The sequence below is a fragment of the Hippopotamus amphibius genome, chromosome 12 (assembly GCF_030028045.1).
Source record: "Hippopotamus amphibius kiboko isolate mHipAmp2 chromosome 12, mHipAmp2.hap2, whole genome shotgun sequence".
Taxonomy (NCBI): Eukaryota; Metazoa; Chordata; class Mammalia; order Artiodactyla; family Hippopotamidae; genus Hippopotamus; species Hippopotamus amphibius.
Genome location: NC_080197.1, coordinates 533,866 through 558,041, shown reverse-complemented (window position 1 = coordinate 558,041; position 24,176 = coordinate 533,866). Strand labels below are relative to the sequence as shown.

The 24,176-nt window shown below is 57.9% G+C and overlaps 1 protein-coding gene across 5 annotated transcripts; it reads right to left on the bottom strand.

The window, feature by feature from the left end:
- Nucleotides 1-359: 359 nt before the first annotated feature.
- Nucleotides 360-23,397, bottom strand: GMEB2 (glucocorticoid modulatory element binding protein 2). 5 transcript variants are annotated; one of them, XM_057702833.1, is made up of 11 exons: nt 23,316-23,397; nt 22,402-22,516; nt 14,131-14,295; nt 13,661-13,758; nt 12,984-13,111; nt 8,287-8,390; nt 6,028-6,185; nt 4,194-4,265; nt 3,798-3,935; nt 3,388-3,510; nt 360-2,925 (listed from the first exon to the last, which is right to left on the bottom strand). In XM_057702833.1, the coding sequence occupies exons 3-11, from the start codon at nt 14,259-14,261 to the stop codon at nt 2,267-2,269; spliced, it is 1,611 nt and encodes a 536-aa protein (XP_057558816.1). In that variant the 5' UTR covers nt 14,262-14,295; nt 22,402-22,516; nt 23,316-23,397; the 3' UTR covers nt 360-2,266. The 5 variants fall into 5 exon arrangements, with proteins under 5 accessions (XP_057558816.1, XP_057558817.1, XP_057558820.1 ...); XM_057702834.1 differs by lacking the exon at nt 22,402-22,516 and having other exon boundaries at nt 23,316-23,370; XM_057702837.1 differs by lacking the exons at nt 22,402-22,516; nt 23,316-23,397 and adding an exon at nt 21,873-21,887.
- Nucleotides 23,398-24,176: the final 779 nt, after the last annotated feature.

Genomic DNA, 24,176 nt, shown 5'->3' with positions numbered 1-24,176 from the left:
TCCAGGGAGCCTGGTTCCTACGCCAGCCCTGCAACCACTCCACGTGGAAGGGTCGTTGGGCCCGGACCCATGAGCGCGGCCGCCCACGTTCCACTCCAGACCCGGAGGCTGCAGTGCTGGCCGAGACGGTTAAGCTGAGCAGCCTCACGAGTGAGAACGCAGAGCGTGGTGCGACACGGGGAGGGTCGAGGAAGGCCAGCAGGTGGACCTCAGGGCAGTGGAAGGGCCTCGGGCCCCTGGACCCCATTCTCCAGAGCAGGAGGGCAAGTCCCTGCGTCCTCCTCCCCCTCACAACCTTTCACAAGACACGCATGGTATGAAAAATGTTTTTATTTTAAATCAAAGTACCAAGCAGATACTTGCAAAACAACATACAAAGTAGAGCTCAGATGCTTCCCGTCCCCAGGCCGCCTCTGAGTCCCATGGACCCGATCCTGCCTTCCCAGAAGCCAGAGCCCGGGGCCGCCCCGCGCCCGCCCGGTGGTGGAGGGGGAATGGGGGCGCCCACGGCGGGCTGAGGTTCCCAGAGGACAGCAGGCCCCTCTCGGCACCGGTGTCCGCAGCCGCCGCCGCCGTCCGTGGTGCTGAAACAGACCCGCCTCCCAGTGCCCTGCGGCCTGCGGGCAGGACAGCGCTGGAGGGCCTGGCAGGTGTGACTGGACACGGCCCCCAGCACGAGACACCCAGTCTCACGAGCCACACATTCTCATACGGTCTAAGCCGGACGCGGGACAGGCTGGGGCGCCCACTCCACGGGCTCACACCGCGTGTGTCAGAGACGCACCTGGAAGAAGAGCATGTGACAAACAAGGACGTGACATGGCGCTGAAACCAGCGGCCCAGACGACGGCCGACCAGACGGGACAGAAGCAAAACAGCGTCGGTGCCTGATGCGGGGCGAGGGCGCTGAGGTGGGGTCCAGGGCACCTGACGGACGGAAGGATGGACGGACGGAGCCCAGTTCCCTTCAAAGTGCGAGGCGGGCAGTGGCTTCTCTCTGGGTCTCCGCAGGTGACAGACAGGAGGCCCGGGGTGGCCGTGGGGGGCCCCCGCTGCAGCGGCTCAAGGCCTACAGGGTGGCCCAACCCTGGCCGCCCTCCTGAGTCCAAGACCAGAAGCGCAGAGGGCTGGCCGGCCCCCGGACATCCTTCCCGCGGGCATGTGGGTGCCCACCTCACCCAGAACTGCCCGAACGCCCTGGACACTAGTGTCAGCCAGCGGGATGCAGCCCACCTCCAGGTGGGGCCCCACCAGCACGCTGAACACAGGGGATCAGCGCCCTGACCCGAGGCACGTCCCCACTGGGAGTGAACGCTCCACGGCCCCTGCTTGCTCTTTGCACGCGCCCTCCCCAAGCCGAAGCCGCAGGGCCCCGCCACCTCACTCCCCGGGGGGCCGTCCTGACCACGCCCGTGTACGAAGCACTCTGGAACCCAGAGCAGATCGGGAAGCCTAGGCACTCAGCATCGTTTAGGTTGAGAACACTATAAATCTGACTCTTCCTAGAAGCCTACTAAGGAGTTCACTTAAAAATACCCACAGAGCGTGTGCCATGGCCCCTGAGCCCCTGAGCCTCTGCCGGGCGGGGGCGGGGCTGGGGGTGGGGTGCCCCGCTCTGGCCTGTGCTGCTCGGGCCCCTTGGCCCCTCTGGCCAGGCGGGCGCTCCGGGGTCTGCGCCCCGACCCCCGGGTGCCCCGGGGCCCCACCTGAGCCACGTGCAGACCTGCAGCACCCCTGATGCCTGTTCCGGAGGTGGGAGAACAGGGTGCTGGCCACACGAACCCTACAGAAAACTGTGGGAAGAAACCAAATCCATAGGATCCACGGGTTTCCACACTTGGGGACGGTTCCCAAGACACGTGTTAGCGAGGCCTCCCCCAGCCGGCGGCCGAGGCCCGGCCCTGCCCTGCCCCTGCCACCAGCTGCCCCTGGGCCTCGGCCTCCCCGCCTGGCTCCTGACCAAGGCCCCACATGTAAACAGGATTAACAAGAACAGATGGAAAAGTGTATTTCCCAAGAAAACAGGGGAGGAGCTTCAGAACTCGGAGACCCACGTCCCAGGCTGCTGCCACACCCCTCTGCTCTCCTCTCCTCTCCTCTCCTCTGCTCTCCTCTCCTCTCCTCTCCGTCTGTTTTGGCGTTTCCTCTCTTTGGTTCGGCAGCCCCGCGCGGCCCGCCGGGCGCCGGCACGGTGCTCCCGACCAGCCACGGCCCGAGGAGAGGCGGCCGGCCCTGTGCCCGAAGGGGCCTTGCCCTCCGCGGACAGCTACTTGTGCTCGTGGCCCTCCGCCATGGCGGCCACCTCGATGGTGGCCGTGTGCTCCTCGGGTCCTGGGGCGGCCACGGCACTCTCGACGGCCCCCGTGGGCACTGTCACGATGGTGCTGCCCCCGGGCGACACCTGTGCCACGTTCTGCAGGGTGGGGCCCAGGCCGGGCAGCGTGAGCAGCTGCAGTGGGCTCACCACCTTGACCACGGTGCTGCCGTCCTGCATGGCGGCCGTGCTCAGGACCGTGAGGCTGGACGCGTCCGGGTGGATCTCCACCGTGCTGGGGAAGGTGGTGCCCGAGGAGGCCAGCACCGTGTAGCCCCCGAGCAGCGGCGAGGCGGGGGAGCTGGCCGGAGCGGCCTGGGGCGCGGCCTTGCCCAGCACGGGGGAGGGCAGGGCGGACACCACCTTGCCCAGCGGCACGCTGGTGAGCTGGGAGACGGGCACGCCGGGGGTCAGGGCGATCTGGGCGGACTGCGCGAGCACCTGCGAGGCGATGGCGGCCGGCCCCGACGCGGCCCTCGCGAGGCGCGGCCGCTTGACGGGGGGCGGCAGGGCGACGGGCGCCAGCGTCATGAGCACGTTGCTGAGGTGCTGCGACTTGTGCTTGAGCTCCTTGGCCCGGCGGCGGTGCTCGTCACACTGCTGCTCCAGGGCTGCGGGCACAGGGGCAGGGCGTGACCGCGGGCGCAGGGCACGGAGCACCGGGCTGCCCGCCCGACCTGGGCCCTGACCCTCGCGGCCTCGAGGGGACTCTGTCCTGTCCCCCGCGGCCCTCGCGGGACGCCCTCTGCGGGGCCCGCCCAGATGGGGACCCACCGCCTCGAGGAAGCCGCGGAGTCTCCTCCGAGCGGCTGCCCTGCGCGGCCTGACGTGCGCACAGACCTTCCCCGTGCTCTGCGGCACGTGAGGCTAGTGTGCGCAGCGAGGCTGCCTTGGGGACGCACGAAGATAAGGAGGTCGCAGCAGCGTGTGCCCACAGGCACCCCCTGGGGAGGCGCCACTGCACGGGCGAGCTGCAGGGCCGAGGCTGGCTCCGCGGGAGGGCTGGCTGGGGTCGACCCCTGTGCCTCTGCAGCTCCCGCGCGGCCGTGGGGCGCGGCCCGAGGCCAGCGTACCTGCCAGGTCGCGGGCGTACTGCTCCCGCGAGCGGTCCATCTGGCACTTGTGGCTGGCCAGCACCTTCTTCACCAGGTCCAGCATGCCGAAGTTCTGCACGATGTTGTTGAGAAGGACGGCGTCTACAAGGGCAGGGCGCGCACACGGTGAGGACGGGTGGCCCGCGGCGGGTCTGGGGCGCGCCCCGCCACCTGGCGAGAGGCGGACGGGGCACAGCGGGTCCCGATCCCCGCGGCACGCAGGGAGCCGGAGGGAGCAGGCTAACGGCCCACGCCCTGCTGGTGCTGCTGGGCTCAGCTCGGAGCCAGAGGAGGGGCTGCACTCACTGGCGTCCTGAACCCCCCCCCCCCCACCACAAGCAGGAGGCGGCCTCGGGGCCCCCGGACCGGGGCAGACACAGGGCACTTGCCTCGCAGCTGCAGGGGGGGGTCCTGGACCCGCTGCTGCAGGCCCTTCATGGTCTCCCCCAACTCCTGGCGGAACTCCTGAATCACCTCGTCCAGCAGGCCCGCATCCTTCAGCCCTCGCCAGAAGGCAAACGTGTCATCTGTGAGGGGAGGAGAGGCTCAGAGATGGGCGGTCCTGCACAGGCAGCCCCACCGCTGCTTCCAACCACAGGGAGCAGCAAAGAACTGCCAGGAGGACCGGGCTCTGGGGGCGAGCGGTGTCCTCACCACCACACGTGGAAGTCCAGGGCTTGGCCCGGCGGCCCACAGTCCCCAGGTGAATCGAGCAGCAGGTGGGACCGCCGCCCCCACCCCCGCACTCCCCCTCCCTCCGTGAGAAGCAGTGGGAAGGCCCGAACCTCCGACGGCGGTGGTCCAGTCCCCAGGGTCCTCACAGGTCTCGATGGTGATGGTGGCAGGAGCCCCGTTCACTGCAACCAAGACGAACCGGGTGAGCCTGGGAGCTGGGACAGGCCAGCACCCCACCCACCACTCGTCCCAGCTCTAAGGACCCGCCCGCCCCCCCCATATTTTCACAAAATTGACTGACTTGCACCAGCACGACAGAGGACCCACACGCCTCGCGTTGTAAATTCACTGTAAATATGTACAGAGAAGGAGCTAGAACTGCCTCCCTGAACCCATCCACGTGTCCTCCACGTTCTGCTGTCCTTGCCGCAGTCACGAGGAGCTCCTACAGCCTGCGGGACAGCTCCTTGCTGCCTGGCCTGCTCTCGGGGTCCCCTCGAGTCTCTGGCTCCCTGACACCACCAGCCATCTCGGCAGCTACCGTGTTTCCCGTTTTGTGAATCAGAAGCAACGGGACTCTGGGAGACGTGAGCCACCCAGGCTGCTTCACCTCTGTCTCTACATCTGCAGAGTCCTGGACACGGTTTGGATCTGGCCATTCGGGGCTTAGAAACAAGCCTGGCAACCTAACCTCTGCGTAAGCTCTCCGACCTCACGCTGGCCTCTTCCACAACCAACAAAGACGCCTTGCTGGGGAATGTTAGATGCTTGAAATAGTTTTTTCTTAGTCTGGGCTGATACAAAACCTTTAACTACACAAGAGGTGACTCAGGTGTTCTGAGGACTCTGGCTAAAGAAACCACCACGGAGGTTAAGTTTAAGTACAGCAACAGACCATCCAAACCACCTAGGGACAGACTTCTAAGAGCGAAATCCCAGACCCCGTGTGGCCTTTACCAGACACGGTGCTCCGGCTAGAGATCTGTCACTGCAGCCGCCTTTTACAGGCAGAGCAGAGAGCCTGCCCCTAATAACCCGGAGGAGACCCTGTTCCCACGGAAGCCACCGGCCCACCAGGAGTGGCGTCACCCTGTGTCTCCTGGGGGCGGGGCCTTGCCGTGACCCAGTCCCTTCCATGCTGTATCGCGTGTCCCAGGGCAGCCGTGACTGCCAGCAGTCTGCACGTCCGGGAGCTCCTGGGAAGGCCTCCCACACTCGGCTGGCTGCCAGCCGTGCAGCTGGGGTGCAGGGACTCACTCAGGGTGAACCCCAGGACCTCACTTGCCCCCTGCGCCTCCCTCTCCATCCTCCCAAGTACAGGGCAGGGCCCCCTGACTGGCCACTGTCTGGTCAGCCACGAGGAAGGCCCTGGCCACATAGCCGCAAGCCCAGACTGACCAGCAGGGCAACAGCCTAGGGCCAGTGCAGCTCCCACCACGGGGGCCACGCCACCATGCTGACAGGGGGCAGCACAGACCGGGTTTCATTCTAACTTGTTTTAAAAAGAACCTCTGTATTCAAAAACCTGGAAAGAATCCCAGGGAATATTTGGTCCTTCTACCAGTTAGAGCAACAGGTGCCAACACAGAACAACATCCTTGACGCGTCAGCCGCTGTCAAGTGGCGGGACCGTGCGCGCGAGCCGGGCTGAGGCTGCGGGGAGCGGCTCCGGGGCAGTGACTGGGCGCCAGCCGGGCGTGCGGGTGCTCCCTGGGCTGGCGAAGCTGGGGGCGGGCACTGGGCGCTTGCTCTGTGACTCTGCACACTCTTCTCTGCACGTGAGGAGTTGCATTTTATAATAAAAATGGCTTAAAGAGAGAGAGTACTTCAGTCTTCCCTGTGGATGGAACAGCACGCCAGCGACACTTTCTCGGCGAGGAAGGATCAGGGACAGCCGTGCGGACAGGGAGGCCCCGCAGACAGTGCAGGGGGCCCAGCACATACCGTCAGCTGTGGCGGGTGTGAGCGGGATGTACTCGGCAGGTGTGGGGCTGCCCAGGGAGGCGCGGGCCCCCGAGAGGTCGATCTTGGTGCTGCGGCAGGTGTTGGAGCAGACCCTGTCGTGCTGGTAGAAGTCCAGCTCCCCGGAGTCCATGATCTTCCTGCACAGAGGAGGCAGGCGTCACCCGGGGAAGGGCTGCCCCGGGGCAGGCCCAGGGCGGCCTGGCTGCAGCGCGGGCTCCCCTGGGGCTCCCGGGCGGGCCTCTCCAACACCCCAGTGCAGCTCTCTCTGAGGGCATGGGCACGCCTGTGTGTGGCTCTGTCCATGAGAAGTGTGACCACGGTGGCTGGTGTCCCGAGGGAGGCGGCTGTCCTGGAGACACCGCGCAGCACGGAGGGGCTGGGCCTCTCCGAGAGGCTCTGCTGCCCAGCGGCCCCCGGGCGGGGGTGGGGGCTGGGGCTGGGGACTCAGGTGTGCTGACGGCGGCACACCCGCTTGGTGCGCAGCCCGAGAGGCGAGAGACGCTCCAGCAGCGCCAGCGGCAGCAGCGCCTCTGCATTCCCGCTGTCCACACGAGGCCGCGGCGCCTCCCCGCCTCGGCTTTCCCAGGAAGGCACCGCTCGTCCCTTGCCTGCTGGGATGCCCCCCAGGCCCTCTTCTCTGGCCTCTCCCCGAGGTCCTGGACTTCAGTTCCATGTGTCTCGACTGGCCCACCTCCACCCGCGAAAGGGTCAGAGGGCTCCGGGGCTCAGGCCTCCCTCTGCCTTTGGGCAGCATGACTGCCCTAGCTCTGGGAGGCGCAGCAGACGGCACCCCTGACCGCGCTCTTCCAATGAAACGGTCACAGCTGTGCCACGAAGGCACTCGAGCCCGGCAGCAGGCGGGGCTGAGAGGGGAAGGACCCAGGTGGATGGGAAGGTGCTGCTCCAGGGGGAAGGGGCGCTCTGCAGGGAGAGTGACAGGGCTGCCGAGAGCTGCAGGCACGGGGCAGCAGACACGCCCGAGGACAGCAAGAAGCCGCCTCTCCTGGGGATAAACGCGTGAAGGAGGGGCCCCTTCCGCAGCAAAGCCACCCAACCCTGCTACTCTGGGTGCCACGCAAAGCAATGGCCGTCTCTGGACAGACGTGCATCAGGGGCCCCACCAAAGGGGCGAGCTGTCACCACCAAAGCAGGAAACGTTAAAACATGGACACCAGGCATCAACATTCCGGGGGGTATAAACTCAAAAGCCTGGTCTGTCGTCAGGCTTCTTGGAAGGGGCATCACCCTTCCGATTTCACAGGTGGAAGGGGAGAGCTCAGAAGGCCACCGTGACAGGCCACACCCACCAGGACGGCTGGAGGAGCGGGCGCTCAGGGGCCGCCCGGGAGGACCTGAGCGGGACTCCGCAGACCCTCAGCGTTCTAGGACCTGAGGTCGGTGTAAAGCCAGGAGCTACTTCACCAATTCCTAGTTAATTTCAAAGGGAAGACGGAGTGCATGGGGAGAAAGGTGGGTGGACACCTCACCAAGACCCCGCCAACGACAAGGGCAGTGATGGGGCGTGGGCCAGCAGGACTGACTCTAAAGACAGGAACGTTGGGGATCTAGGCCAAGACTCCCGGAAGCGTCAGCAGCACGACTGTGACAAGGTCACAGGAACAGTCCAGCCTGGAGGAGACCAGCGCTGCCAGTGAACACAGGTCGTCCGAGCAGGAGCCCTGCCGGCAGACTGGCCATTCAGAAAGGACAATGTCTGGACGACTGACCAGACTAACGCACGGCAGCTTAAAGAGCTTCAGGCTCTCGACGGGGACCCAACTTTGGGGTGGCGGTGGGAGGCAGGAGGGCCCTGCACAGGCAAGGACGCACACGGGGCTGGGTGCCGCTTTAGAAGGAAGAGTGCAAACCAAGACGGCAGGAAGGCTAGGCGGAGAGGTCAGCCTGGCTGCCGCTCTGATGTGCAAACACGGCCTCGCCGCGCGAACGTTTGCGGGAAAATAGTCACAGGTGGCTGGGTGGGTGAAGGACTGGTGGAACTCAAAACAAGACGCAGACCCCGGAGAGTCTGACAGGGTCACATGCTGGCAGGGGTGTGGGCGGCACAGCCCAGGGGACAGCGTCCGCGATCCTCAACCCTCGTGCAGAAAACGCATCTCATCTTCAAAACGCAAAACCCACGAGAAAGCAGCGCCCCCTCCGCCGAGGGCGGGTGGCCTGGCTTGCAGCCCCTGCCCCGCCCACCGCGCCCACCCCGCCCTCCGCGCCCGCCCCGCCCACCTCAGCATGATGCCGTTCATGCGGATGGCCCGCTTCCAGTCCTTCAGGGTGGACTTGCCCGCCAGGTGCACAAACTCCTTGGGGCTGATGACGTGCTCGTCGTACTGCGGAGGGAAGCGCAGGGCAGGGTGAGGGCAGAGCCTCCCCACCGCCCTCCTCTCTTGCCCGACCCCCGTCCGGAGCCGGCGCGGGGAAGGGGGGGCGGGGCGGGGCGGACGCGGGGGCGGAGCCCGACGCGGGGCCCACAGCCCCGGCCGAGTGGCGGCGGCGGGGGTGAGACGCGCCTGCCCCTGCGCGCGGAGCCGGCCTCCTTCTGCCCCGGCGGGGGCCGGGCGCTGCCAGCCTGCGGGGAGGGCCGCGTGCTTGGCGCTCTCCCCCCAGCCACACACCCGGCGCCTGGGACCCGCGGCCCCCACGCCACTCAGAAAGGCCTGGTGCTCTCTCCCTCCAGATGGCAAGCGGCAAAGCTTCTTAGGCGTCACTCGTTCCACGAAAAACATACGCAGACATCACATCCAGTAACAGGAGACACGGTGCACAGGGTCAGCTGTGGACGTCCTTTCAGCCGGCCTGGCCCACCCCTAACAGACCCTCCACAGCCCTGGAGCACACACGCATTTCGCAGTCAGGGAACGGCCCTCCTTCCTCACGGGTCTGCTAGTTTCACCCGACAGTGGCCTGAGGAGGTCAAGTATCCTAGTCAGTCTATGAAACAACCAATCACTGGAGCCAAAGAATGGACACACAACTGCATGTACGTGGACGGGTGAGTCGCTGGTCTCAGCGGAGGCAGAAACGAAAGCTCCAACTGCGGCCTGGATGCTCGGCTGGACCCCGTGCAGGGCCTCCCCTGTCCCGGGCGTCCCCTTCCCTGGGCGGCTGCCTCTTGGGCGCCCTGCCGTCTGTGTCGGGGGGCGCCTAGGCTACCCTCCTGGGGAGCAAAAGCCCCGCAGCTCCTCACACACGAGCCACGAGCCACGCTTGCTCTGTCGCGCTCCACAGGTGGTCGCGGTCTACAAACCGAAGGCCCGAGACAACCCCGTTTCCAGCAAGCCTATCGGCGCTGTTCTTCCACCGCAGCCACTCACCACAGGCCTCTGTGTCACGTTCTCGTAATTCTGGCAACACTTCAGACAGCTTCGTTATTACTACATTTGCTACGGTGATCTGTGATCTGTGATGCTCCCGTTACGACTGAAAGCGCGGAGGATGGCTAGCATTTTGTAGCAATAAAGCACTTTTAAGTTCTGCACGTTGTTTACAGCCGTGCTGCCATGACACCATTCACAGAGCATTGTCTAGGGTGAACATAATTTCCATAAGTGCTGGGAAACCAAAAATATGCGTGACTCTCTTGACTGCGATACGGGCTTTGCTGAGATGGGTCTGGAACTGAACCTGCAGCATCTCCGAGGTCTGCCTGTATCTCCAGCACACCAGGTTGTGGCAAATGCAACAGCCTGGGAAGCCTCTCTTGATGGAAGCAATCGTCCTCATTTCCCGAGCGCTGCACACGTTCTCTCTGAGTCAGGAAGCCACTCCGTCCTCTCAGTCAGCTAGCTGGGCGCCGGGCCTGAGCCCAGGCAGGCAGAGTCAGAGTCGGAGGACCTCTCTGGCTGCTGCCAGAGCACAGGAGGTCGGCACTGGGCCTGGCCTCTGCCCCCGCCACGGGACGCCCTCTCTGGAAAACACCTCTGGCCCTGCCCGCACCACCTGCCGGCGGTCTCTCCCTCACATCTTGCCCCCACCCCACCCCACCTCCCTCCGGGGGACCAGGTTCTCCTCTGCTGGTTGGGCAGGTGTACTCCATTCTCGGGGTGGGCTAACCAACCCCACTCACAGCCCTCCGACCGCCCCGCCATGCAGCACGTGGAGCCTCCTAGGGTGCGCACCAGAGCTGCAGAGCCCATCACCTTGGACTCGCCCACCTCCTCCACGCCTCCCACCACCTAAAAACCCCTCTCTGGAACCACTTTCCCTCTGCCTAAAATCATTTCTTAGAATACCCTTTAGTTATGACTTGCTGGTAGCAAATGCAGTTTTGTCTGAAAATATCTTTCTCTCCACTAATATCTGAAGATGACTTAACTGTGTACAAACTCTTGCAGCAAAAGGAGACCACCCTGTGCCGGTGTCCTGGCTCCCTGGGCGCCTTACAGCTCAGCTGCCAGCGGCGTTCTTGCTTCCCTGCTCTCGCTATTACACCTCTTTTGCTTCTAACTTTTTATTTTGCTGTGATTTCGACCTCGCAGAGTAACTGCAGGAACAGTACAAAGAGCCCCAGCAGGCCCTTTCCCCGGCCTCACTCTTCACGCAGGGCCCCACTCTAAAGGCTCGCGGGGGCACCGCCCCGAGTCCTTCACACCCATTTCCTGAGAACAAGGTTCCTACATAACCACGCACAGCTCTCAAGATCAGGGAACTACCATTAGTGTGTTATCATCTGATTCACAGGCAATACTCCAAGTTCACAAGGTGTTTTCCAGAGAGGGCGTCCCGTGGTGGGGGCAGTGGCCTTTGTGGTGACTCGTCTGTGACGCAGGACGTGACCGGCTTCGCGCCGTGCCGACCGCTGTGTCTCTCGTCTCCCCGACCTAAAGCAGCCGCTCAGCCCAGGCATGTCCTCCACATCTGTGAACTCAGCCCAGGCGTGTCCTTGACATCTGTGAAGCACACAGGTCAGTGTTTCTGTAGACAAAAATGGTGTCCCTCAGTTGTGCCTGTTTGATGTCTTCCCCAGGAGAGTCGGGCTGTGCGTTTCTGTCGAGAAGTCTGATCGGGAGGCTGAGACAGAGGCTGGTCCCGACACTGATGCCCAAAGGTCGTTGCTCTCTCGGGGAGTGACCTGCAGGCTCCCCGCCGTGCCTGCTTTGCCCCTGTGAGTGTGCTTCAGTGACAGGGGTGCTTGGAGACCAGCTGCCCTCGCCCAGCCTCCCCAACTCACTCCGGCGCCCCCTGCTCTGGCCCCCACACCCCTTCTACACTTGTTAGTCGGCGTAAGAGTCTCACCTCTCCCTTGTATTGATGTAAACAAATGACATGAAATACACTGCAATAAACACAGGCCCGTAGATTCTTATTTTTACTTGAATGATAATCCATGACTATCATTCATTATTCTGATGCTAAGGTGTCCCAGGACCCAGTGGAAGGTCCTCTGTGCTGGCACCTATGCAGACTTCGAAATGTGGTTGGTTTCTTCTTATTCATTCAGTTCAGGATCTGTTAGGTCTCTTCAACTGTAGGCTGCTATCCTTCCTTGGTTATGGAAGGTCTCAGACCCTCTCTCCTCTCGAAACTCAGACAGAGAAGCTAGATGTTCTCATCCTTCCACTTTCCCTCACGATGTCTCAGTGGATGGTGCCTGGATAACTTCCTCATGTCTGTCTCCCATTTCACTAATTATTTCTTCAACTGTGTCTAATCTGCTGTAAAATCCATCCACTTAGTGTTTAATTCCGTTTTTCATTTCTAGTTTGTTTTTTCAAATCTGCTTATGCTTTACTCATGTTGGAGCCTCTCTTTTATTTCTCGAAGTAAATTAAACATAATTATTTTGTATTCTCTGTCTCAAAATTCCATCCCACAGCATTTGTGGGTCTGATTCTGCCATCTGTGGTTTCTGTGTGCACTCACACAGGTGCTTTGTTTCCTTGTGTGCTGAGCATTTTGTTTTATTTTACTGTGAGCTGCTCCTTTTCTTGGAACACTGTCTGCTAAAATTATTTGAAACCTGGGATAAAGATGAGTTCTTCTGAAAAGGATTTTTCATTTGCTTTGGTCAGATTCCTGGGGGAGCTGCCAGTCAGGAACCACCTACAACTAAACTCTTAGCTAAAGGTGTTCACACTGTACAGGCCACATGTGAATCCTCAAGAGGGTCCTCTCTTCCACCCGGTGCTAAGACATGAGACAGGAGTTTTCCTTGTCCTGGGGGATAGAGGGAACTGGGAGTATGTGATTAGCATACTCTCTAACCCCCAACACTGAAGGCAGAGACCTCTGGAAGGAGCAACATCACAGGGACGATCTCGGCCCCCAACAACACATCCCAGTTGGGAGCCCTGGGCTTCACCTTCTCACCTCCAGCCCCACCAGGTTGAGAAAACCAGTGTCAGGCAAAGGCTCTGAGACAAAAGCTGGGGTTGGTGTCTGGCCTCCCTTTACAATTCACCTTTATTTAGGCCCTAGGCCTGACTATTTCCTCTTCTTCTGCCAGCTTAAGGAGGCATCTAGAAGATGCTTTATGAAAATATCTTAAGTGGCATTTTTGGCTGTTTTCAGCGCAAGGTGAGTCTGGCTACCTAAGCTATCGTGTTGCAGAAAGAGCAGACCTCCCCCCTCCACCTCACTTAGGGCTGCTAGTGGGTCTCTGCAAAGCATCCCTCTCATTCAGCCTGCCCAAGAGAGTCACTGCCAACCCCAACATCAGCAGAGCTGGCTTCCCAGCCTCTCTCCACAGCTTTGCCCCAGGAACAGAGAAGAATCACTGCCCTGAGCTCTCCCTGTGCCCCAGGGACAATCCTGTCTGTCCCTGAAGGCTCCTTCCTCCTCCTCTGCTCCCCCAAGCACAGGATTTCTGCCTTCTGAATCCCCCTGCTGCAGGGGTCGTCCTTTGTTTGCTTTGCAGCTGCGGCACGGAGACACCTGCCTGCAGCCTGGCGCACAGCCGTGCCCTCGCTGAGGCACAGCCTCACCTGCACACACTTCACGTTGATGCCGGGGCACACGAACTTCCTCCAGATGAGGTTGGCTCTGCTGTCCCCGCAGGTGATGGGGTACACGATCTCAGCCTCCAGGCTCTCCTCCTCTTCAGCCATCTTCACTTCTCACCAGGTGTGTTGAAAGGGAAAGGGACAACACAGAAAATCAGTTACAACTTCTCCAAAGCACTTTCTGCAAACGCACAAAATTAACTATCAACTTAGAAACCAGAAATGAAAGCCCAGGAGGGACGGAGACAGGACCAAGGTGGGCAGGAGGCATTTCTCATCAGCCCGAAGTAAAGAGCCACAGAAGGAAATAAACGTTACCTGGAACAATTCCAGAGAAACCTATCCTTAACATGTGGAAGAGCGCTGAGGCCTTTCATGTCAGGCAACAGGAAAAGGCCAAAGGTGATGAAGAAGCTTCACTGCCCCTCGCTAAAAGCCACACTAAGTAGGACTGCAAAACCGAGCTTTCCCCACAGGCACAAGCCAAGGCCACCCCTGGAGACCCTGAGCCAGGGCCTCTGTGGCACCACCTCTGAAGAGGAGCCCGCAGGAGCACCTCGGGAGCCTCCACTGCCCCCCGTTATGGGAGAACTGCCCCCTCAGAAAAGCCACCTCCAGAGCTGCCTGCAGGCGCCACCACGGGAAGGCAGGCTCCCTACCTAACACGGCCTCCTTGAGTTGCGAGGATGCTGTGAACGCGGCTGCAGCAGCCGCCGCAGCGTTTTCCGTCTCCATGTTGTCCTCCGTCAGGTCACCCCTGGGGACGGAAACGGGGAGAGAGAGGGAGACATCAACACCCCCAGTGACAGCCAGCCTCTCGCTCTGCTGAGGTTTCTGCCCGACTTTCCAGCCCAGCCAGAGGCCACACGCCACGGGCTCAGGGCGGTGTGCTGGCCGTCACCACACCGCTGACGCACGGCAGCTGCTCCTCCGCTTCACCTGGAAAACCTGCTTCCAAACAGGCCCTACTGTGCTCTCATCAGAGGAGAGGCCACCGTGCGTTTGGGGATACGAAGCTGTGACCTCGGTGGCAGGAGAAGAGACAGGGACACATTACCCACCCCGGCTAGGTGGCAGCTCCGCATCCTCTGGCGCCCCTGCCCCCCCCCCGGCCAGGGTCCATCCTCACCCGTGTGGGGCCAGGTTGGTGGTGACCAGCACGGTCTTCACCTCCTCCACGCCGCTGCCGTCCGCTGCCGTGTCAGGCGTCGTCACCACCACCACCTCCTCCATGTGGACGCTCACGTCAGGGGTGGCCATGGCTCAGCGGACAGGAGGCGCCAGGGCCCCGGGCCTGCAGGGCGACAGGGCGGGCACAGGGTCTGCACAGGGACCTTGATACCTTCTGACAGAAGCAGCACAAGAGAAGGGCTCTTCCAGGGCCTCGGGCTCTGGCGAGGATGGAGTGAGCACCGAGCGCGGAAGCCCTGGCAGAACCACGGAGCCACGCCAGGCCTGAAAGCCCAGCAGTCACACGCTGGGGGATGGGGAAGGAGCCAGGACACGGGCGGACACCTCTGGAGGTGGGTCCCCTATTCTGAACTCGGGGCTTTGCGTAGAAAGCCCTCGGAGGGACTTCCCTGGCAGTCCAGTGGTAAGACTCCGTGCCGCTACTGCAGGAGGTGCACAGGTTCGATCCCTGGTTGGGGAAGTAAGATCCCGCATGCTGCAGCATGGCCCAAAAAAACCCAAAAAACAAAAAGAAAGCCCTCAGAGATGAGTCCTATCTCTGGTCTGGGAGACCCTCCCTGGCGTTATTTTGTCTTTGCTGGCTCTGCCCTGCAGGGAGCCCCAGGCCCTCTAAACTCCATGATGGTCATGGCCAGGCAGGCACTGGAAACTCTGGGGACCTGGAAGCACCCTGCTGCTCTCCTGCTTGCCATCCTCTGATGCTTGGCTCCAGGCAGACCAGGTACCGAGGTGTCACAGCACAGAAGACACGTAAGAGGCCCAGCTTTTAGCCAGAGCACAAGGAAGGGGGCTCTGGGGGTCAGAGAGTGTGCAGGAGGCTGAGGAGAGGAGGGAGGCGGAAAGGGCTTGCCCCCAGTTGTGTGTGAAGGCCTGGGTCACGCCTCACCTGTCTATGTGCGGACCTGACCCTAAACGGCAAACCAAAACTTTTGGGGACTGACCTCCAGGGTCAACCACCGCCCAGGTCTCAGACTGGCCTTGGGTGGCACCTATGGGACAGACCTAGAGAACACTGCACAAGCTAGAAGGCTAAACTGATTCAGGACCACACCTGCCCACAGGAGGGGCTCAGAACCTGCAGCCCAGGTCTATCTCCTGCTACAACAAAACACTCCACCCTCCACGGGGTTTAAACAAGAGCCAGAGTCTCACAACACAATATTCAAAGTATCCAGAATATGATCCAGAATTACTAACACACAAAGAACCAGGAAAGTCTGACCAATTCTCAAGGGAAAAATAATCAAGGGAAGCCCAGTCCGCGGCAACCGCTGCGATTCAGTGACCTCAGAGCCGCGGGTACTCCTGCTTCACAAGTGAAGCCAGCCGTCCTTGAATGGGCCCGCACAGGAACGAAAGTCATCGCCATGTGGAAATTTGAAAATTAAAAAATATAATAACAGAAATAAAAAATCTACCAGGTGGGGTTAATATGAGAATGGAGATGAGAGAGGAAAGAGATATTACAATGAAAATGAAGATAGATCAGTACAAATATCTCATCTGAACAACAGAAAGAAGATGGGAAAACAAAATGAACAGAGCTTCAGGGAATGCAGAGCAATATAAAAAGCTGGCATCTGCATCCCTGGGGTCCCAGAAGGAAAGAAGAAAAATGTGTGATGCTGAAAAACAACTCGGAAGAAATAACAGCTGAACACTTCGCAAATGCAGTGGAAAATATAAACCTATACATTCAAGAAGCTCAACAAACCTCAAAGAGGACAAACTCAGAAATCTACACCCAGAACATACTCAAACTGCTGAAAACAACATAAGAACATTCCAAAAGCAGCAGATAAAAAGGTATGTATTTCCCACACGAGCACAATAATTTGAAGGCCCATGGGACCCTCTCCTCAGAACCACAGAGCCAGAGGCAGGGACATTCTTAACATGCTGAAAGAAAAGAGCCTTAGCTCAGGATTCTACAATAGTGAGAAGATCCCTTAGAAATGAGGCACAATAAAGACATTTTCAGATAAAGGAAAATTAAGAGAACGGGCCACCATCAGACCCAGTGGAGTACTTCAGATGGAAGGAAATTACAAGGGCGGGAGGCCTGGAACTTCAGGAATGAAGGCAGGCGATCAAATGGTAAGTATCTGGAAAGACACAATAAATGATTTTCCCTTCAGTTCTTCAGGCGTCTGACAGCTGAAAGCACCGTTCAGCACTGCTGGTGGGACTCAGTGTGTGCAAACCCAGAGCCTCTGTAGCTTCGAACAGGCGGTGCCGGGGTCTACACGGTGCTGCTGCTTGTACATCCCTCTGAAGGGGGAGAACACTGCTCTAAGCAGACGGAAAAGTCAAGTCCTTCCAAATGCCGAGGGGTGAACAAGCTGGGTGCTCCATCCAGAGACAAAAGAAGTGAGTTACCAAGCCACAGAAAGACGGGGCAGACCCTTAAACGCACACTGCAAAGTGACACAAGCCAGCCTGAAGAGATCAGTGCTCACCAGAGGTGGCGGGGTGGGGGGGAGGCAGGAAGGATGAACAGGCGAAGTGCAGAGGATGTTTAGAGCAGTGAAACTCCTCCGCGTGACCCGGTCGTGGTGGACACTCACCATCGCACGCCTGTCAAAACCCACGGGATGTGTACCACCCGGAGGGCCCCGCAAGGCAAACTATGGACTTGGATGGTTCTGATGTATCAATGTAGGTTCATCCCTCCTAATAAAATGTACCCTTCTGTTGAGTGATGTTATTAATGGGGGAAGCCACGCACATGTCAGGGCAGGGAGTATGTGGGAAATCTCTAGAACTCTTTCTCAATTTTGTTGTAAACCTAAAAGTGCTCTGAAAAATCCTCTTAATTAAAAATATAAAAATAAAACATCCACCATATAACACCAAAAGTGAACCTTAAGGTAAACTATGGACTCTGGGGCTGTGGATTGTCATGAGCGTGCTACTCGGATGAGGACACTGTTGCTGAGGGAGGCTAGGGAGCGCACACGTGGGCACGCTGGGGGGCTCCTGCTCAGGTGTGCTGTGGACACAAACCTGTCCCAAACGAAGTATGTGCCTTACAACGCAACCAACCGAGAATATGGTGGAAAATGAAAAGACAAGCTACAGGTGGAAGAAAATGCTTGTAAATCACGTCTGACAAACAACTTGCCTGCAGAATATACAAAGAACTCAACGACAGCACAGTTTAAAAGTAGGCAGAGACCTCCCTGGTGGCGCAGGGGTTGGGAATACGCCTGTCAGTGCAGGGGACATGGGTTCAATCCCTGGTCTGGGAAAATCCCACATGCCATGGAGAGGCTGGGCCCGCGCACAACTACTGAGCCTGAGTTCTAGAGCCCGAGAGCCACAACTATTGAGCCTATGTGCCACAACTACTGAAGCCCGAGAGCCTAGAGCCCATGCTCCTCAACAAGGGAAGCCGCCGCAATGAGAGGCCCGAGCACCTCAACAAAGAGTGGCCCCCGATCGCCATAACTAGAGAAAGCCCGCGCATAGCAATGAAGACCCAACACAGCCAAAATAAATAAATAATTTAAAAAAGAAAAAAAAGTAGGCAGAAGCTTTGAACAGACACTTCAGCAAAAGAGAAGTCCAAATAAGCACACAGAGGGACTTTCCTGGTGGTCCAGTGGCTTAGCCTCCACGCTCCCAATGCAGGGGGCCCGGGTTCTCTCCCTGGTCAGGGAACTTGGTCAGGGAACTAGATTCCGTGTGCCACACCTAAAAGAGCCCGCATGCAGCAACTAAGACCTGGAGCAGCCAAATAAATAAATATTAAAAAAAAAAAAAAGCACATAGAAAGATGCTCAATGTCATTAACTCACAGGAAAATGCAAACTAAAACCACAATGACACTACTACACACCTATCAGAACAACTTAAAAAGCACCAACAAAAAGCGGAGACACAAAGCCTATGAGGATGTGGAACAACCCTAATTCTCACCCACGCTGCTTGGCGCAGCCACTCTGAAGAGGGTCTGCACGTTTCTCGTGAAGATAAGTATACTCCGACCACAGGGCCCAGCACCCCACTGCTAAGTGTCTGCCCCAGAGAAGTGATACTTGGGTTTCCGCAAAATCCTGTACACACAATTTTATGACAGCTTTATTCTTAACTGTCAGAAACTGGAAACAACTCAAATGATCTTCAGCAGATGAACAGAGAAACCATACAAAAGAACATTACTCAGCAATAAAAAAAATAAACTACCTGCTACAACCGGACAGCTATCCAGAGAATCACGCTGAGAGCAGCCCTCGGAGGTGTCAGCCGCCCAGTAAAGCAAATGTCACAACAAAGCGAACCACGGGGCGTTTCTGGTTTCCCAGTGCATGGAAGTTACATTTACACCACAGTACAGTCTACAACGCGTACAACAGCACTGTGCCTAAAAATGACGTACATACCTTAATGAAAAAACAATTTACTGCTAAAAAATACCAACCACCACCTGAGCCCTCAGAGTCTTAGTAGTAACATCGAGATCACGGATCACAGATCACTGTAAAAAACACGGTGAATAATGAAAAAGTTTGAAAAATTCCGAGAATTACCAAAATGTGACACGGAGACCCAAAGTGAACAAATGCTACTGGAAAATGGCGCTGATAGGCTTGCTCGATGCAAGGTTGTCATGAACATGTAATTTGTAAAAAATACAGTATCTGCGAAGCACAAAAAGTGAAGCCCAATAAAACAAGGTGGGGGCTTCCCTGGTAGTTCAGTGGTTAAGAAATCCACCTTTCAATGCAGGGGACAGGGGTTCGATCCCTGGTCAGCGAACTAAGATCCCAAATGCCACAGGGCATCTAAGCCCTCGTGCCTCAACTACTGACCTGAGCTCGCTCACCACAACTAGAGAGCCCGTGTGCCGCAAACTACAGAGCCCATACACTCTGGAGCCCACGCCACAAGAGAGAAGCCCAAGCGCCACAATGAAAGATCCCGCATGCCTCAACTAAGACCTGACACAGCCAAAAACAATAAAAGTAAATAATTTTTCAAAAAAGAGAGAGAAATGGCACAAAACAAAAACGAAAACACGGTGGGCCTGTAGACTATAGGAATCCATTCACATGACATGTTGGGAAAGATGAAACTCTCGTGATAGACAACAAATCAGTGGTGCCTGGGGTGGGGGAGAAGGAGGAGGCCTAAAAGGAGGGCACAAGGGAGGTTCTGGGGGTGATGGAATTGTTCTGTATTCCAATCGTGGGGGCAGCTATGTGAATCTATCCAGGTGTTCAACTCATAGAACTGCACTAAACAACCATAAAACTTTACCACTTGGGAATCCTGAAAAAGAAAAATTAAATTTGCAAAAAGAAAAAAAAAAAAGCTACTGTACCCTCACATACTGGTTTCTGACGAGGGTGTGGAGACCATTCAGTAGGATGGGGACAGTCTGATACGTGGAGCTGGGACAACTTGACATCGCAGGCAAAAGAGTGAGGCTGGACCCTTACTTACACCACAGACAAAAATTAACAAAAAATGGATCAAAGATCCAAACACAAGAGCAAATACTGTAAAACCCTTAGAAGAAAACACAGGGGGAAATCTTCCTGACACTGGATTTGGCAGTGATTTCTTTTTATTTTTTCTTTCTGTTTCTTTTTTTTTTTTTTTTTTTGGTTGCACCTGCACAGTTTTTGGGATTTTAGTTTCCTGACCAGGAATTGAACCTGGGCCCTCGGCAGTAAGAGTGCAGAGTGCTAACCACTGGACCGCCAGGGAAGTCCCTGGCAATGATTTCTTGAATATGACACCACAAGCACAGGCAACAAAAGAAAAAACAAATACGTAAGACTCTGTTAAAATTAAAAACTATTGTGCATTAAAGGACACTCTCAGGAGAATGAAAAGGCAACCAATACACTGGAAGAAAGTGTCTGCAAAGCACGTGCCTGCCAAGGGATTCACACCCAGGATACAGCTCAACCACAGCAGACAACTTACACCATGAAAGGGCTCAGAGCAGACACTTCTCCAAAGGAAACATGCAAATAACCCATAAGCCACTGAAAAGATGCTCAGCATCCCTAATCACTAGGGCAATGCACACAAAAACCACAAGGAGATACCGCTTCACACCCATCAGGATGGTGATTATAAACACACAAACGGAGGGTAAGTGTGGTCAGGATGTGGAGAAACTGGAACCAGAGTGCACTATCAGCAGACAAGCAAAATGGTGAAGGCGCTGTGGAAAGCAGTCTGGCAGTGGCAGTTCCTCAAAAAGTTACATGTAAAGGGACTTCCCTGGCGGTCCAGCGGTTAAGACTCCCTGCTCCCACTGCAGGAGGCACGGATTCCATCCCTGGTCAGGGAACTAAGATCCCACAAGCCAAGCGTCGGCCAAAAAAAAGACCACTTTAAAATCGCCCTTAAAGTAATGTTGCTCTGTGGTGCTTGGCTCTCACTGAGGTACCTCTGCTTTCACTGGGTGGGCTCCGAGGGGGCCAGACAGCCACGCTTGGACCCAAAGCTGCAGAGAGGCAGAGACCCACCCTATGGGTGGCTATCCTCACCCACATCTCAGAACGGCACAGAGCGCTAAGTAGTGGGAACCCACAGACTGGAATTCCTGCCTCTCCAACGGCAACTGTACTAAGTTTTCAAAAGTCCTCTTTCCCAATTAACTTTGAGGTAAAGAAGATATGAGGAAATATTTCTAAAGTAACATAACTGGGCATAAATATACAAAAACAGGACAGAAGTGTGAGTGTGCAGTCAGTACCCCGGATTCAGATCTGGCTTTCTGTGTCTTCCAAAAAAATCACAAGTATTTTCCTTTGATAAAAATACCACTAGAAACATAGCAGAGGTCACATGGCAGTGGCCCAAGGGCACAATTTCTTTGATCCTCACCGTGTTTCAAAAATTTTAATTAGTTGCCAGCTTTTTCAAATTTTACAGGATTCACATTTTAAAAATCCAGATTTCCGGCTTCTCTTGAAAAATGTCACAAGAAGCCATCCCTGGAGGTAGTCCCTCTAGTCCTGCTTTTCCTTGAGAACCTGGGCTTTCCGGCCCTGCCCTCCTGGGGGGGAAGGGGGGGTGCGATGCAGTAGCTGACCAGTCTCGACCACACCCTGTGTCACACTGGGCCAGGAGGCACCAGGCTCTTAAGTGTACAACGTATACACATGCAAATTCCTCCCCTGTCCAGTATGTCTCCCCAAAGTTTCAAGATACTTCTATGAAACAACAATTGCAAGAAACAATTTCTGAACAAGCAGTCTGCTTAATTTCTCCTGTTACATTTGGAATTTAATCCATTTGATTTCACCCTAAACAGACTGACTCTCACTGTCGCACACTGCTGTGCACTGTTCGTGGGAATGTAAATTGGTGCAGCCACTATGAAAACAGTACCCACGGTCCTCAAAAGACTAAAAATAGAACTACCACATGATCAGCAAACCCACTTCTGCGTGTATATCCGAAGGAAAATAAATCTGGATCTCCAACAGACACCTGCATGGCATGTTGACTGCAGCACTATTTACAACAGCCAGGATATGGAATCGACCGATGAATGCATAAAAATTTGGTATACACATGCAATGGAATACAACGTAGCCTAAAAAAAAAAAAGAAAAGAAAATTCTGCCATTTGTGACAACACGGGTGAATGTTGAGAACATTATCCTAAGTGAAATATGCCAAACACAGGACAAAATACTACATACCACTTACATAAGGAATCTGTGATAGGCAGACTCAGAGCAGACCGTGGAACAGTGGTTGCCAGGAGCTGGCGGAGGGAGCACCGGACACAGCGGTCAGAGCACAAGCCTTCAGTTACCCGAAATGAGTGAGCACTAGAGGTCTACGTACAGCACAGAGCCTATGGTTAACAATAACGTGCTGTATACTAAATTTTTGCTAGGTAAGTGTTCTTATCACAAAGTAATAATAAGGGCAGGAAGAAACTTTTGGACGTGATTGGCAGGTTAACAGCATAGACTGCGGTTTTATGGATGTGCCCTTAACTCTTCAAGTTGTATGTTTCAGTTATGCACAACTTTCTCTACGTTAAAAAAAAAAAATAAAGACTGATGTGACTGAAACTTGCATTTGCCCTGTTAGCAAAGAAAGAGAACGTTGGTTCACTGGAAAAGTCAATCAACTAAATGAATTATAAAGTTGACCAAGTACCGTCCACTGGCAGTGGACCCATACTGATTGGTTCCTACCAAGGGGTTCAAGTAGATACAGTTCTCACCAAAGGGTCTGCATGCACGCGGCCCCCACGGGAGGGGGGGGACATCCACGCAGCCCGCATGGTAAGTGGTGGTATCCACGAGGCCTCCACGAGAGGGAGGGTATCCACAAGGCCCCTATGGGAAGGGGCGGTTATCCACATGGTCCCCAGGCAAGGGAGAATCCACGCGGCCCCCATGGGAAGAGGGGTTTATCCACGCGGCCCCCACGGGAAGGGGGGTTATCCACGTGGTCCCCAAGGAAGGGAGAATCCACGCGGCCCCTATGGGAAGGGGGGTTTATCCACGCGGCCCCCATGGGAAGGGGGGTTATCCACGTGGTCCCCAGGGAAGGGAGAATCCACGCAACCCTCACGGGAAGGGGGGTATCCACGCGGCCCCCATGGGAAGGGAGATTATCCACGCGGTCTCCACGGGAAGAGGGGTTACCCACGCGGTCAACCCACGGGGAGGGGGGATCCACGCGGTCCCCCCACGGGAAGGAGGAGTTATCCACGCGGTCCCCCCCACGGGAAGGGAGAATCCACGCGGTCCCCCCCACAGGAAGGGAGAATCCACGCGATCCCCCCATGGGAAGGGGGGATCCACGCGGCGCCCACGGGAAGGGGGGGGTTATCCACGCGCTCCCCCCACGGGAAGGGAGAATCCACGCGCTCCCCCCACGGGGAGAGGGGATCCACGCGGCCCCAGCCCAGGGCCCTCCCGGCGCCCGCCGCCTTCCGGCAAGATGGAGGCCGCGCCGCCGCCGACGCCTGACGCGGGCCCGTGACGCCCGTGACGCCCGCCGCGCGCCGCCGCCCCTCCCCCGCTCCCCTCCCCCCGCCGTAACGTCCTGACGCTCCGCAGGGACCCCTGACTGGACGGCGGCGCGCGGCGGAGCGAGAGGCCTCGCCGCGGGGGGGCGGCGGGCGCTTACCTGGGCCGCGGCCGGGCCTGCGCGGGCGCCGGTGGGCGGGCGGCGGCGGCGGGCGGCGGCGGCGGCGGCGGCGGCGGCGACGGCCGCGGGCTCCGCTCCTTGTTGGGGATTCGGCGGCGGCGGCGGCGGCGGCCCGGGCGCGCGCTTCCTAGGGACGCAGTTGGCGGGGCCGCGCACGCACGGGCAAGGGCGAGCCCGGAGACTTATTTGGCGCTCGGCGAGGAAGCGGGCGGGGCCGAGAAATAGGGCTCGGCGGGGCTTGGCGCGCCTGCGCGCGGGCGGGGGCGGGGCCGAGGGCGAGGCGGCGGCAGCTTCGCAGGGCGGCGGGTCCCGCAGCTGTGCCCCGCGCGCTGGCCGCCCTGCCCGGACCCACCGACGCGCATGCTCGGTGCGGACCTCCCCGGGGGTCCGAGCGAGGGAGCAGGAGCGGGGAGAGGGTGCGCAGGGAGACTCGCTTAGGGTAGGCGAGGACCGTGAGTGATCTGCCCGCGTGGGCAGGGGGTCTCCCCAGAAGACGGCGGGAGCGCTGCCCCGAGGTCGAGCAGTGCGAGTCCCGCGGTGGTCCTGTTTCATCTCTGCAACAGGCGTTATACGCGGCTTTGAACGTCCTCGCTCTGGACCCCCGCCGCGCCCCCGGGTCCTGTGCCCACCCCCGCCGCGCTGTCGCGTGCTCTGGTCGCTGGCCGCGTGTGCTCATTTAACTGAGGTTAAAGGTCTGATCCCCCGCTGTCACAGAGCCGTAGAAGGCACCTGCTGTAGGGTTAGGAACGCTCTGAGAACTCTCACTCTCTTTTTTCCTTCTTATAAATCTCTTTTATTTATTTACTGGCTGCATTGGGTCCTCATTGCTGCACGCGGGCT

Coding starts and splice junctions, on each gene's coding strand:
- GMEB2 (XM_057702833.1), bottom strand. CDS start 14,261: ATGGCCACCCCTGACGTGAGCGTCCACATGGAGGAGGTGGTGGTGGTG. Junction 13,759..14,130: donor ACCAACCTGGCCCCACACGG/GTGAGGATGGAC, acceptor TTCCGTCCCCAG/GGGTGACCTGACGGAGGACA. Junction 3,936..4,193: donor CTGGACCACCGCCGTCGGAG/GTTCGGGCCTTC, acceptor CTCCCCTCACAG/ATGACACGTTTGCCTTCTGG.